Source organism: Alosa pseudoharengus, unplaced genomic scaffold (genome assembly GCF_046254945.1).
Source record: "Alosa pseudoharengus isolate Yale_2024_CS ecotype anadromous, Long Island Sound unplaced genomic scaffold, YU_APseudo_1.1 YU_APseudo_1.1_scf_13, whole genome shotgun sequence".
Taxonomy (NCBI): Eukaryota; Metazoa; Chordata; class Actinopteri; order Clupeiformes; family Clupeidae; genus Alosa; species Alosa pseudoharengus.
The window spans coordinates 34955617-34970801 of NW_027468598.1; the positions used below are offsets into that span (position 1 = coordinate 34955617).

Below are 15185 nucleotides of genomic sequence, written 5' to 3' on the forward strand. Positions count from 1 at the left end.
TTCTGGCGCCGACAAGAGTGGCAGCCTGCTCAGTAGCTCTGAGTGGCTCTATCTATCTATCTATCCATCTATCTTTCTATCTATCTATCTGCTACGATAGCAGCGCAGTATGTAGCTTAAGTTAGTAGACCTTCTTCCCTGATGCCTTCAGAGAAGTGCTAGTAAGAGGTGCTAGCATGCTAGCACTCTTGGGCATTAGCTCCCTTGCTAGTGCGCTTGCCACCTGATCCGCTGGGGCTGCAAGTTGCGGGTTCAAGCCTGGGCATGTGCAGGGCTGAAGAGCACCATCAGTCAAACACAAAGCAGTTGCAAACACAGAGAAGCCTATATAAATTCACAACCCACTTACATATACACAAATATGCATAATGTGTGTGTGTGTGTGTATGTATGTATATACTGTATATATTTATATTTTTGTGTGTATATATTAGGGCTGAACGATTTATTGCATTTGCGATAATATCGCGATATGATGAAACACGATTTTCAAACCGCAAAGGCTGCGATTTGTAATATATGACGTCACCAAAACGCATTTATACTTGCGCCGACATGACTTCTCACCGACCACTGAAGAAGCAAAAAACGTAAACAAGAGGACCAGCTAACTAACCAGAGGGGTATTTCACAAAGGCAGAATTAAGACATCCAAGATAAGTGATAAAGCGAGGTTTGACATAGCGTTGTCTGGTCATCCTAGCTCAACTCGTTTCACTAATGCCAATTCAGGATGAGTAGGAGCGACTATGTCAAGCCAGGTGTAAGTAATTCAGGATGTGTGCGCGTTCTCGTTTCTGCTCCAAAGTGTCCACGGTTGGAATAAAAAAGACGCGGAAAAAGCGTCATTCACACAAAGGGAACAACGGCTTTTGACATAGACTAACAATTAAGTGAAGTTGTCCTTTTTGGTATGGGGAATCATGGCTATTTCGGTAAAACCGCAGGAGTAGGCGTGGTAGACCAACTGAATGCAAATTTACGTACATGCACCCACGTCTGAGTGCTTCCTTGTCTCGGAACGCAACGTCAATAAGAAAGCGCTTGCCACTGCACATATGCACATAGTATAATATACCAATATTAATATTGTAGTTGAAAATACCTTCGAAAACTTACCCCTCCACTCCCACTCAACTACAGTAGGCCCTAGGCTATTCATCAAACGTCTATCAATAAAATAAGCAAACAATGAGTACCTATAACCTATGTTAATAATTATAAGGCTATCACAATTAAAATAATAACCATATGGTAGTAGGCAGACAATCTGTTTTGTTTTGCGAGCAAATACATTTAGCAAATAGTTTATAAATGGAATAAAGCTCCTTAAAAATTAGCATGGAGGTCTGATGTGAATGACAGCTAGCAGAACCAATAAGACGACATAATTACCATTAGACTTAACTTAGCTTGGCTGTTAGCCTGGTCGGGACCAGGCTAGGTGCAGAGAATAAATCCCCATGGTAACTTATGTGCCAACTCTTTTGTGAAACCAAGTCAAGGCTAAATTCATCCAGGATAACCTAAAAATCCCAGCTTAATCCCTTATCTAGGTTTTGTGAAATACCCCTCTGACGACCTTCATCTGGCTATTGTCAGGTTACCAGCTAACAGTGTCAAGAAAGGTCTGATCAGTAGAGCTACTTTGGTTAAAAACAAACCTCTTAATTACCTTTTGCTCGAACCTACCATGTCCCTGGTTCTAGTTCATAATTCCCCTGTGCTGCTATACTCTGGCTGGTAACTTCATTGACTTGTCCAGCTGACGATTAAAACTCCACGACTGTTTAGGCTGCACAGCAGCCATTCACCTGTGCACTGGGGACTTTGTTTACTGGAGTAGGCTACAGTGACAGTGGGGGCATTTGCGATATCCAAGGGGGTTGGCGGCACAAACATTTCATCTCACAGGTTATGAATTGATGCATAATGTTATCCGCAAGTTGTTGACACAGCTAACCACCAAAAACCCAGCTGTTCTAACATTAGCTTACCAGCTAAGGCTCTAGGCTACATACATGCTGATAACTTTGCCTGTTTAAAGAGTTTTGTCTCCGCGATTGGCTTTGTTGTGATATGAACAAACTAGTTAATTTGCATGCATGCGTATTGCGCTGCGGTGTTGATGATGCTAACCTTTAGTTAACACCGAGCCGAACGGTCATTCGGCCGCATTTATTTGCGCTACAACAATCTACAGTAGTTTGTTCCAATTCACGTGCAAGTAGCCTACAGAGGAGAGGAGCGGGTGTGTGTGTGTGCGCGTGTATGGAGAGCACAGGACAAGGAGAAGCCGTGTCAGTGCCACTACATGTAGACCTATTTGTTAACTAACGACAGAAGGTAATATCTACATAAAATAGAAACGAATCAGAATCATGAAATGTTTACAAGGCTGGAAGTTCAACAAATATAGGTCTACTAATGTGATTAAAGTAGTTAAATAAAAAATATTTCATTCATCAATCCTATTCAATGACTTAATGCCATCATAACATAGGCCTGGGCTCCAGGAAAGAACAGTTTATGTTTAACTTATCTAATTTTGTGTTGGTCATACTATAGAATAATATATTGCTTGTCTTCGTTGAATAAGACAGAAGATAAAGAGCTTAAAAATAATCGCATATCGCATCGCAATCGCAATATTGGTGAGAAAAATCGCAATTAGATTTTTTTCCAAAATTGTTCACCCCTAGTGTGTATATATATATATATATATATATATATATATATATATATATATATATATATATATATATATATATATGTATATGTATTCATATTCTCACATCCTCAAAGCGGTAAAGGATGTGGCATGTCCTGTTGTCTCAGTAAAACTGTTTATATGTGTTACCTATGAGGGGTCTGCTGTTCTAAGGCGGTTTGTGTGTTTATGTTGTTGTGTGTTTGTTTGTTTGTTTGTTTGTGCTGTCCCTCCTTAGTCATGCACGCCTCGGTGGCAGACTTGCATTGCGAGCACGGACGACACGCTGGGCTTTGCCCTCGGCGCCCTCTTTGTCAAAGCCACATTCGACAAACAGAGCAAGGAGATCGTGAGTACAGCCGAACGCACCCGCACAGCTATGCACAAAACACAGAGCTCAGTCCAGCCGAACGTTCCCGCACCACTGTGCACAAAACACAGAGCTCAGTCCAGCCGAACGCACCCGCACAACTGTGCACAAAACACAGAGCCCAGCCGAACGCACCACACAGCTGTGCACAAAACACAGAGCTCAGCTCAGCCGAACGTATACGAACGTTCCCGCATCGCTGTGCACAAAACACAGAGCTCAGTCCAGCCGAACGCACCCGTGCCCTCCTGCTCAGTCTAAATAATGCATTCAGCAGGCTTCTACTCTGCTGTACTGGGAGAAGAGCTGACATTGTTTGCAATAACCTGAGGAATAGGCTGACGTCATGGTGATGAAGGAAGATATGAAACGTGTTGCGCTGAGCTGAGCTGAGCCCATCTTGGATGTTGTCCATGTGACAACCGTCTGGACTGAGAAGTCCTCTATTGCCACCCTGTGGTCATCATATGTACTGCATGCATTGTTCACACTGAAGGTTCTCTTCTCTCAGCTGTTTTATCTTTTTAAAGCTCTTTCCTCTCTCTCTTCTCCCAGGCCGAGGAGATGATCAATGAGATCCGCTCCGCGTTTAAGGACTCGCTGGACAACCTGCGCTGGATGGATGACCAGACTCGACAGGCGGCCAAGGACAAGGTAGCATGGATGAGCCAGAGTTGACTTACTCACACTCTCTCACACACACACACAGGCACACAGACACACACACATACACATACACTCACAGACAGAGACTGACTACAGGCAGGTACATGGGCATTTGGTTAGGCATCATGGTCCAAAACTAATGAAATTCAAATTTTTCTTCTTTCTTCAGATTCTTTATACAGAATGAATATAGTGGAATGCCCTGTCCTTAGCTTACCTTAGTGCTGTGAACAAATGAGTTGTTTTGTAATGGCATTCATGCCTGATAATGCAGTTAATTGTACCTGATGTGTCTGTGTTCTGTCAGGCTGATGCCATATATGACATGATTGGATTTCCTGACTTCATCCTGGACTCGAAGGAGCTGGACGATGTCTATGATGGGGTGAGGAGTCACACACACACCAGAGAGAGGTAGAGAGAGAGGTAGAGAGAGAGAAGTAGAGAGAGAGAGGTAGAGAGAGAGAGGTAGAGAGAGAGAGGTAGAGAGAGAGGGGTAGAGAGAGAGGTAGAGAGAGAGAGGTAGAGAGAGATGAGAGAAAGAAATGGAGAGAGAGAGAGAGGTAGAGAGAGAGCGATGGAGAGAGAAATTGTTGATTAGCCACACTGACAAGGCCAGAAGAATTTGATTTGGCAGATTTGGGTTACTCTCTTCAGCCCAATAGATAGATAGATAGATACTTTATTGATCCCAGGGGAAATTCAAGGTCTCAGTAGCATACAGACAACACACACACATTCACTAACAGCAGAAAAAGTAATTAAAAGTATATAATATAAAAACACAACTAAGCAATAAGGACAGTAGAAGATAAAGAATATACTTAATATACTAAAATACAAATTATACTAACACTAACTAACACTTAATCTAAATCAATTCTAAAAACAGTATCCACATAGTGGTGATTAATCAATCAAGAGGCGCTTGCAATGACTGAGGCAGGGACTGAGCCTGTGATTCTCTGTGCATAGTAAGGTAAGGTGCTCTGTGTGAGTGAGTGTCATGGTGATAGTGCAAATGAGTAAGTCCAACAGTGCAACAGTGCAAGAATAAAGTCTATATATCTATATATATATAACTATTTTAAGAAAAGGTATAAGTGTGGCCACAGTTCGGCTGTGGCATGGAGGGAGGGGTTATGCATATGTGCTAATGTGCTAATATAGCACGCAAACAGTGAGGCAGAAAGACAGTGGTAAAAAGTGGCTAGTGGACAGACAGTATCCAAACATGGAGGGGGTGAAGAGGCAGACAGACTATGCAGAGAAGTCTATCTCTCCTCTTCCCTTAAGTGAAGCATTGAACAGTTCAATGGCCCTGGGGACAAATGACTTCCTCAGTCTGTCTGTTGTGCAAGGCAAGGAGCGAAGTCTCCAGCTGATCAGGCTCTTCTGCTTAACAATAGTGCTGGAGTGGGTGACACTCATTGTCCAAGATGTTGATCAGTTTGTTCAGGGTCCTTTTGTCAGATATTGAAGTGATGCACTCCAGTTCAGCTCCCAATACAGAGCCAGTTTTCCTTACCAGCCTGTCAATTCGCCGCATCCTTCTTCTTTGTGCTTCCTCCCCAGCATACCACTGCATAGAAGAGGACGCTGGCAACAACAGACTGGTAGAACAGAAGGAAGTACAGCCTGCTCTGCCCTTTCTTGTAGAGTGCATCAGTGTTGGCTGACCAGTCCAGTTTATTGTCCAGGTGGAGACCCAGATACTTGTAGGTGCTTACCACCTCTACATTGACCCCATCAATGGGGAATAGATATGACCAAGAGCAGAGTCTCCACGTATTACTGTGACAGTCAAACTAGGCCTGAGCCAGACCTGCACCGGACCCGGGGAAGACTGGGGCCAGAGCCGCCTTCTGCCTGCCTGGCCTCCTCTCCCCACTGCCCACGCTGGGTGCAAGGCAGGCCCCTGTAAGCTAATTAGGAGGAGCCGTGCACTCTGCAGCTCCCTCACACACTCGTTAGTGGATGTGGGCACTAATTAGGGTTTAATGCGTTTAGTGCTGGGCAGCGCTGTCCGTCCGTCTGTCCGTCTACAGAGCTGTGAGCTGAGAATAGAGCTGTGCTGTTTAATGTCTCATCAGAGCGAGAGAGAGAGAGAGAAAGAGTGGGAGAGAGGTTCTCCTTTCTGCTACTGGCAGATAGAAGAAATGATTTATGTTTGTTCACTGATGCTCTTCAGAGTAAGACTTAATAAGGACCCTGTTTGAACAACACTGATCTATAATGCAGTGAACTGGACAAGAGGGAAGTGTAGTGTAGCTTTGGGCAAGAGGCAGGGGGAGATGGTCAACTCTGTGTGTGGATTAATTGGAGGGAGTAAAGTTGAGTTCTCTCTTCAAGTCCAGTGCATGAAGCTGTTATCCACTCTGATCATGGAAATGCTCATCGGTGCTGTCATGGAGATGCTCATTGGTGTTGTCATGGAGATGCTCATTGGTGTTGTCATGGAGATGCTCATCGTTGGTGTCATGGAGATGCTCATTGGTGTTGTCATGGAGATGGAGTTGTCATGGAGATGTGTTTTTGTTTGAGCAGTATGACGTGTCGGAGGACAACTTCTTCCAGAACATGCTCAACTTCTACAACTTCTCCGCCCGGGTGATGGCCGATCAGCTGCGGAAGCCCCCTAATAAAGACCAGTGAGTTCACAGCACAACAGTGGAAATAGACGTGTACTGTACTGTGTCTGTATCAGGTGTCTTTTTAAAACATGCTGTTCTTTGTGTGTGTGTGTGTGTCTGTCTGTGTGTGTTTGTGTTTGTGTGCACTACCCTCCACCCTAATGTATCTTGTACATTAATACCATACTGTTCTCCACAGGTGGAGTATGACTCCGCCCGCAGTGAACGCCTACTACATGCCCACCAAGAATGGCATTGTGTTCCCCGCGGGAATCCTACAGGCACCCTTTTATGCCCACGACCACCCCAAGTGAGTGAGTGTGTGTGTGTGTGTGTGTGTGTTTGTTTGTTTGTATGTGTGTGTGTGTCAACAGAACTCATTTGTAAATCATTTATAAAAATGTTTAGAATGGACCTAACATAATCGCGTGCGCGCGCGCGTGTGTGTGCGTGTTTGTGTTTGTGTTTGTGTTTATCATCCAGAGCCTTGAACTTTGGAGGCATTGGAGTGGTAATGGGACATGAACTCACTCATGCATTTGATGACCAAGGTTGGTATTCATCAGAGTCCGTGTAGAACCGAAGTCACATTCACACATAAGCTCAAGAGCGGAAAGCCAATGCCTGGAGAATAATCTCACACAGACAAGAGTGACGTGTGTCCGCTTCATTATGTCCCTCAGGGAGGGAGTACGACAAGGACGGGAACCTTCGACCATGGTGGCAGAATTCCTCAGTGGACGCCTTTAAGAACAGGACCGAGTGCATGGTGGAGCAGTACTCCCAGTACACCATCAACGGAGAACACATCAACGGCAAGCAGACCCTCGGGGAGAACATCGCCGACAACGGAGGCCTCAAGGCGGCATATCATGTAAGCAGTACTGGAACTGGACAGTGGTAGTGTAGTGGCTAAGGAACTGATGTGATAACAGATGGGGTAGTGTAGTGGCTAATGATAACAGATGTGGTAGTGTAGTGGCTAATGATATGATAACAGATGTGGTAGTGTAGTGGCTAATGATAACAGATGTGGTAGTGTAGTAGCTAATTATATGATAACAGATGTGGTAGTGTAGTGGCTAATGATATGATAACAGATGTGGTAGTGTAGTAGCTAAGGAACTGATATGATAACAGATGTGGTAGTGTAGTGGCTAATGATATGATAACAGATGTGGTAGTGTAGTAGCTAAGGAACTGATATGATAACAGATGTGGTAGTGTAGTAGCTAAGGAACTGATATGATAACAGATGTGGTAGTGTAGTGGCTAATGATATGATAACAGATGTGGTAGTGTAGTGGCTAATGATATGATAACAGATGTGGTAGTGTAGTAGCTAATGATAACAGATGTGGTAGTGTAGTAGCTAATGATAACAGATGTGGTAGTGTAGTAGCTAATTATATGATAACAGATGTGGTAGTGTAGTGGCTAATGATATGATAACAGATGTGGTAGTGTAGTGGCTAATGATAATAGATGTGGTAGTGTAGTGGCTAATGATAACAGATGTGGTAGTGTAGTAGCTAATGATAACAGATGTGGTAGTGTAGTAGCTAATGATATGATAACAGATGTGGTAGTGTAGTGGCTAATGATATGATAACAGATGTGGTAGTGTAGTGGCTAATGATAACAGATGTGGTAGTGTAGTAGCTAATGATAACAGATGTGGTAGTGTAGTAGCTAATGATATGATAACAGATGTGGTAGTGTAGTGGCTAATGATATGATAACAGATGTGGTAGTGTAGTGGCTAATGATAACAGATGTGGTAGTGTAGTAGCTAATGATAACAGATGTGGTAGTGTAGTAGCTAATGATATGATAACAGATGTGGTAGTGTAGTAGCTAATGATAACAGATGTGGTAGTGTAGTGGCTAATGATATGATAACAGATGTGGTAGTGTAGTGGCTAATGATAACAGATGTGGTAGTGTAGTGGCTAAGGAACTGATATGATAACAGATGTGGTAGTGTAGTGGCTAATGATAACAGATGTGGTAGTGTAGTGGCTAATGATATGATAACAGATGTGGTAGTGTAGTGGTTAATGATATGATAACAGATGTGGTATTTTTTTTTTGGAAAAAAATCACTTTCTAGTCCCTAACTTTCCATCTTTGTGGGCTATCTGTTGCCATGGTGCTTTTTGTGTACTGCTAAACTCGTGGTGGTGTGTGTGTACTGCTAAACTCGTGGTGGTGTTTGCAGGCCTACAAGTCGTGGGTTCAAACATATGGAGAGGAAAAGAGGCTACCAGCGGTAAATCTCACCAATGACCAGCTGTTCTTCGTGGGCTTTGCACAGGTGAGTCCGCTCAGGCCAGTGATCTGACCACAGCATGGTAAAAGAATAAAGGAGGATCTTTTTGAAAGTGTGATGTTATTGAGTTCATTTGAATGGCATCAGCAGCACAGCAGTGTATATTAGCCACACTAAATCTGCTAATTCACTACAAAGTGTACAGACACCAGTAAAACACAAGCCATATTATTTGTGCTTATTTCTTCCCCCTGTGGTCCACACACAGGTCAGATGGTCTTAAATTAGTAAGCTCAGATGCCCAATGGCTTCTCACGTCAATACTGTTCTCTCACTCTCTCCCTTTCTTTCTCTCCCTCTTTGTCTCTCTCCCTCTCTTCCTCACTCTCTCTCTCTCCCTCTCTTTCTTTTACTGTCTCTCCCCTCTCTCTTTCTCTCTATTTTGCTCACTCTCTCTCTCCCTTTCCCTCTCTCCCTCTCTCTTTTACTGTCTCTCTTCCTCTCTCTCTCTATCTCTCTTTCTCTTTTGCTCTCTCTCTCTCCCTCTTTCTCTCTCCCTCTTTCTCTCTCTGTCTCCCTCTCTCATGCTCACCAGGTGTGGTGTTCGGTGCGTACCCCTGAGAGTGCCCACGAGGGCCTGGTGACCGACTCCCACAGCCCCCCCAAGTACCGCGTCATCGGCACCCTGTCCAACTCGCCGGAATTCGCAGAGCACTTCCAGTGTGCCCGCGGCTCCCTCATGAACTCGGGCCACCGCTGCGAGGTCTGGTAGGGCCCGTCCACCCTGCCACGGCAACGCCAATCCACAGGGGGGCGCCAGTCTGCCAGTCTGTTCCTGCAGGACACGGTCTGAGGAGAGAGGAAGAGGAGGAAGAGGGGGAGGAGGAGGAGGAGGAAATGGGCAGATTTCCAAGCACTGGACTTTTTTTCTTTTCATTTCTGTTGGTTGTTGTTGGTGTAGTAGTAATTGTTGTTGTTGCTGTTGTCTGTGTTGTTGTTTTGGTAATGATGCTGGATTCTGAACGGTGATGTCTGATGGAGCGAGTCTGGACTCAAGATGACTCCAGAGAGAGAGAGAGAGCACACTGAGTGATGGTTGTATTTTCCAGTGTTTGGAGGCCCCCATAGCTTTCTCTCTCTCTCACTTTTTCTTTCCCACTCTTTATTGCTCTCTCTCTCTTCTTTCTGCAGAGCCTCACTGGCCCCCGTATGCTTTTTTTATTTATTGTTTGCTGGACTGACAAGCGGAGGGCGGGGATGAGGGTTGGAGAAGCAGAGCCCTCCGGCCCTCAGCTCTCCGTGCTTCTGTGTGCATTGTTTTGCTATGTGCCCTGTTTACAGCCTCATTCTCTGGTGGACTGAAAAAAAAAAAACGATTGTGAGGTCACAGATAGAACTGTGACTCATTAAGGACCCTAGAAAAGGGTGGCTCTCATCGTCATGACAATGAAGCGTTCTGTCTTTGTGACCTCATAAAAAGAGGCCCTCTTTACTTGTGTGACCTCACAGGAAGTGTTCCATAGTGTCTGTGACCTCACAGGGGAAAAAAACAGTTACTGTGCAACCTCAAAAGGGCATGCCATGTTCTTCTTGGGTGGTAAATATGAACGCAGGGGTGCCCACCACTAGCTTATCTGCCCTCACTGGTGTGTGTGTGTGTGTGTGTGTGTGTGCACGTGTGTGCGTGCTCTGACATTGGCATATTTTATTGTTGACAAGGTTGGAATGGGACTCATTTCAAACTGCTTCTTGCCAAAGAATGTCTTCTTTTTTGTCTTTGTTACCAGCGTTCCGTTGGTGTTCTGCTGTTCCACGTGTGATCCCCTCGACTCGACTCTTTCCGCCTCTACTCAGTGAAGATTGCATTTGTGCCCACAGCGTGTGCTGTACAGTACGTGGGGTGGGATTAGGATAGCTAAAGACTCATGGCTCTATTTTGAGGGTAGTAACAGTTTTTAAAATCCCAATCCTGATTGTGTTTATCCTAATATTTACACCAGAGTTAAAGCAGACAACAAGGCTGAGGTTTACACTTGGACTAATTCCTGGTTGCTCAGCAGTGCATGGCAGTGAATCAGAGTATATTAATTAGCTGACTTCAGGTTCAGTATAACTTGAGAAATATTTGGCTGCACACATTGTAGTATTGGTACATTAACATTGTGTTATCATCTTTGAAATAGAGCCTTTGATGTGTGTGTGTGTGTGTGTGTGTGTTTGTGTGCGTGCACACGCATACACAAAGAATTAGTTGTGTTGATGTACAGTCACGCCCCTCAACACTACATTGATATAATATCTGATGTTAGGTCTGCCGACGTGATTTCAAATGTTGTGCTCCAAATGAAAACAAAATAAGAGGATTTTTTATTATATTTTTTTTTTTCTCCTTGGCTTTCACACAGCCCTCCAATTCAAGGCAAAGTCCCTTGATAGATGTTTGTTGTGTTTTGACTATTTTAACTGTGGGTTGAACGATACACAACTGGATAACACATGATTAATTTTGCCTAGCCTGTGTGTCAATGCAGGTGTTGTAGGAGACACGAACAATATACCTTTCCTGCTAGCAGGTGACTCCAGAGTCAGATTCAGATCTGATTAGATTCTGGTTCATAATCTGATTCTGATTCTGATTCCGTTTCTGATTCTAGGTTTACCTGATAGCCAGTTGTTCTGGAATATATCCAGTTAGTTGACGACCAGTTCGGTTCTGTTGTCCTCTTGGCGGGCTTTGAATTGACTGACTTTCTCAGACACCTGTGACATTGCAAAACACAGACTTCTTGTACACATTGGCACAGTGAAGACGTAACAGATTTACACATAGTATGTGTCTTTTGTTTTCTTTGATGCTGATTTTTTTGTTTCTTTGTTTTGTACCTGAGCGCAGAAAGGAACCAAAACCCTTTAGACAAGACCAACACATCCCACCTCTAGGGCTTCCCCTGGCCCAGGTTTCTGTGAGGTGAACGCTTACATTCTCTTACAATCAGTGACCGGTCCGCCAATGAAAGGACAGTAACAGATTAGCCTTCCTCACACATCACCCCACAACTCACAGCACCTGTAATGACCAAACAGTTAGTTTATGTGGTCATTCTTAGAAACTAACAGAACAGGTGTCAGTCCAGTGGCTCTCAGTGGGGAGGGATGTATAGGTGAAGAAATTGGTCTCTGATGCCCTGTGGCTGCTTAATGTGTGGGGTCAAAGGTCATAACTGGGTGGAGGTCACACGGGAGGGTGAAAGGTCATTGGGGTTGGTATTTAGGGTGGATTATAGGGTTTAGCCTTAAATAACTGCAGAGTGATTATGTAGATAGTAAATGAAGAAATATATAAATATATATTTAAAGTGCAAACATAATTGAAAACTTGAAGTGTGTAAAAGCCTTTAATTAGCCAATTCATGCCATTAAGTGTTTCTGGACTCTTTCTGGACTTTAGTGTCTCGGTCTCATTTCCCCCTCTCGAAGTTCTGCCCTGACGCTGGGTCATCCGGACCAGTCAGAGCTTCAGCACTAGGACCCAGGAGGACACAAGGCCAAGGAGAGACCCCAGTTCGTCCCAAATGTTCCCGTGATGTCCTGAATGCTGCTGAGTTGAAAGGCAGGAGTGGCTGCCCAGATCGCTGCCAGCAGTGTTGCCAGATTGGGCGGGTGCCCGCCCAATTGGGCTTCTTTTGACCTTTTTGGGCGGGGGAAAATAAGCTTTAGGCGGGCAAATAAAAATTTTAGTTGAATGGATCTCTATGACAAAATCGTTGTTGGGGCGGTTTTTTGCTGATGAGGGCGGGTTTTTGAGCGTGATTGGGCGGAAATCACTCAACCCAATCTGGCAACACTGGCTGCCAGTTCAAGCCCAGATGTGGTGCAAATCCATTTTGGCCTCGATCTGGGATCTCGATCTCGATCTGTGCCACTTTTTTTGTTTGTTTGTTTGTTTGTTTTTTATATGTCATTATTAAGGATGGTAATGTGCCATGTGATTCAAAAGGGCAGACCAAGTCCTTGAATTTTCTAAGGCCATGATTGATGTGTTCACATAATCAAGCTGTGGAGTGTTGCCTTATTTGATTTAACAAGCATACTTGCTCTTAATTGTCTTTGGCATTGTGTCTCTCCGCTCAACCTCCCTCTTTTTTGTTTTGTTTTATCTTTGTATTGATGTAAAACTGTCCTTAAGTATTTTACTCCTAAAGTCAGATTTCTTTCTTTTTTATTATTAAAAAATAGGAATTTCCCATCTTTCTAGCCCAGGACAGTGTGCCACCCAGCCTGTAGTACAACATTCCATATAGTACACACCTGTAAACAGAGAAAAGGAACCGAAATAAAGTATATACATTGTATACACACTGGACGTTTTTTGTAATATACAAAAGAATATATATAAAAAATTAAGACATCAGCTTTTTACTGATTGCAGAAAAGTGCGCTCTCTGTGTCCTGTTCACCTAGCCTGGTTAGCACCAGACATTATCTCAATTGAAATTGGGTCTGGTCAAGTTTCATTCACCTCATGGACGCTGATCAAAATGCCTCTGAACGCAATTGGACAGACCTAATACCAATCAGAGCAATGAAGGCGATGAGTTTTTCAAAAACTGTTTCGATGTCATGAGGTTAAGCTTGCCTCAATGGTTGTGAGGCAGGCGGTTTTTGAATGGCCTTTTTGCCATACAGACTTGCAGAGAAAGTTCAAATTTGCCAATGGTTCATCTGGGTTCTCCCAGGCTAATGTTTACCATCTGTCAGCTGCTAGTAAGTATATTTGCAGTTTCATAAAATACGATGAACCAGAAACGTTGCTCTTCATTACGATTTAATAGAAATTAATATAAAGCTGGACACCTAAATACCCTAGAAGTGCTACATAAGATATTTCAAAATGTTTAATTTTTTGTTTTACAGCTACAATATGGCTTAAATAAAGGTTTACACATGTGCAGAGGTGGACAAAGTAATTCCTTTTTTCAAAAACGCGAAAGTATAGATGCACCTTGTCAATTACTCCAATACAAGTGAAAGTTGCTAAGTCAGATTTTTACTTAAGTTGAAGTACAGAAGTACTTGCTTTTAAAAATACTTAAGTATTCAGAAGTACAAGTATTTTTCCTCTTTAAAGGGACACCAGGCAAGCCTGATGCTTTTTCTCTATGAAACTCCCCCTCGCTTGGTCTGAAGCTTTTTTCCTTTTCTTTGCGTCTTCCGTCAAGGGTTTTCACTGCTTCTTCGCCGGCTCTGCCATTATACACACGTTTGCAACAATCTCTAGCGTTTCGTTAGCCTGCCTCTGTGCTGTAAACTGATCCTGCTTCGGTCGGCGGGTAGGATACACAGAACTTGCAAGTGGGATATTCTTCCTACAGGCAGTAGGGGCGGGCGAGAGAGCCTTCATTCGCCCCGTAATGAGTCATTTAACCATATATCGACTTACGAAGATGATTAATTAACACGAAAGCGTTGCCTGGTGTCCCTTTAATGCATTGTAATGTAGCCTAATGTTTATTTGGCCATTAATAGGGTATACATCATTTGGTTGGTCATAGGACTTGAACAGACCTTTTGTTCCTTAAATCCAACAAAAACATTTTACCTAACTTTGCAACTGCTCAAATGGATGCAATAATATAATTTAAATAATTATTCATTCTTTGTTCACAAATCTAAAACATTTTTCAATGCCGAATACAAAACCAAATAACTCAATTAGTAGATTATTTATTGTTTAATGATGTACAGTGGTGGACATTACTTGAGTACATTTACTCAATTACTGTACTTAAGTCGCTTTTTCATGTATCTGTACTTTACTTCAGTATTTAAATTTTGTTAAACTTTTTACTTTTACTCCAGTACATTTCAAGGCCAAATATCTTACTTTTTACTTCACTACATTTTGTGACAGCTGAAGTTCCTTTTGGAAAAAAGACTGTTCAAATACATGTGTACTTACTGTACATGTATATTTTCTATTAAGAGAGCTTTAAATAATGGTCTTGCCTAACCTATGTTATTGCCATATCCACTATTTACTGTACCTTGTTGACCCCTTTTCACAATATTGACGTTACCACAACTAGCCTCTTGACGCCATAGAGCAAATGATAGACAATCTGACACTATCAAACACAAAAGGGAACATCTTGATTTGGTCCGAAAGTATAAAGCATTCAACAAAGAAAAATGTGGTTACTTTGAAGTATCTATGATAAGATATCACTTTAGTTTGTTTTTAGTTCTTTCTACATACAGCAATTATTAGCTGATTTTGTCCTGAATGGAGGAGAAAGGTAGCCTAGAAATCTAGACGCACCCTAGCGGCAGCAAATTACATTTGCTTCCAGGGCTAGTCTAGCAACTCTCCGTTGGCTTGTGAGCTCGAAAAATTAAACTTCTATCAGGCCAATCAAATCGTGTATAGAGTCGTTAGGCGGGCTTAACATAATGATTGATGGCAGAGTTGCAACGGTTTGGCTTGAATTCCCTGCTACTTGAAAACAAAGAAGTTGGATGTTGCTGTTGGCGAAC

At 43.0% G+C, this 15185-nt stretch overlaps 1 protein-coding gene across 2 annotated transcripts in view; it reads left to right on the forward strand.

Moving 5' to 3' along the window:
- ece2b (endothelin converting enzyme 2b) overlaps positions 1-13005 on the forward strand; it is a 69798-nt gene extending 56793 nt beyond the window's left edge. For both annotated transcript variants that reach the window (XM_076282924.1, XM_076282925.1), the window contains 9 exons: positions 2949-3059; positions 3636-3734; positions 4054-4131; positions 6294-6397; positions 6579-6689; positions 6863-6930; positions 7063-7253; positions 8601-8696; positions 9247-13005. In XM_076282924.1, coding sequence (XP_076139039.1) covers positions 2949-3059; positions 3636-3734; positions 4054-4131; positions 6294-6397; positions 6579-6689; positions 6863-6930; positions 7063-7253; positions 8601-8696; positions 9247-9423 — 1035 coding nt within the window. In that variant the 3' untranslated portion in view covers positions 9424-13005. The remainder of the gene's footprint in view (positions 1-2948; positions 3060-3635; positions 3735-4053; positions 4132-6293; positions 6398-6578; positions 6690-6862; positions 6931-7062; positions 7254-8600; positions 8697-9246) is intronic.
- Positions 13006-15185: the final 2180 nt, after the last annotated feature.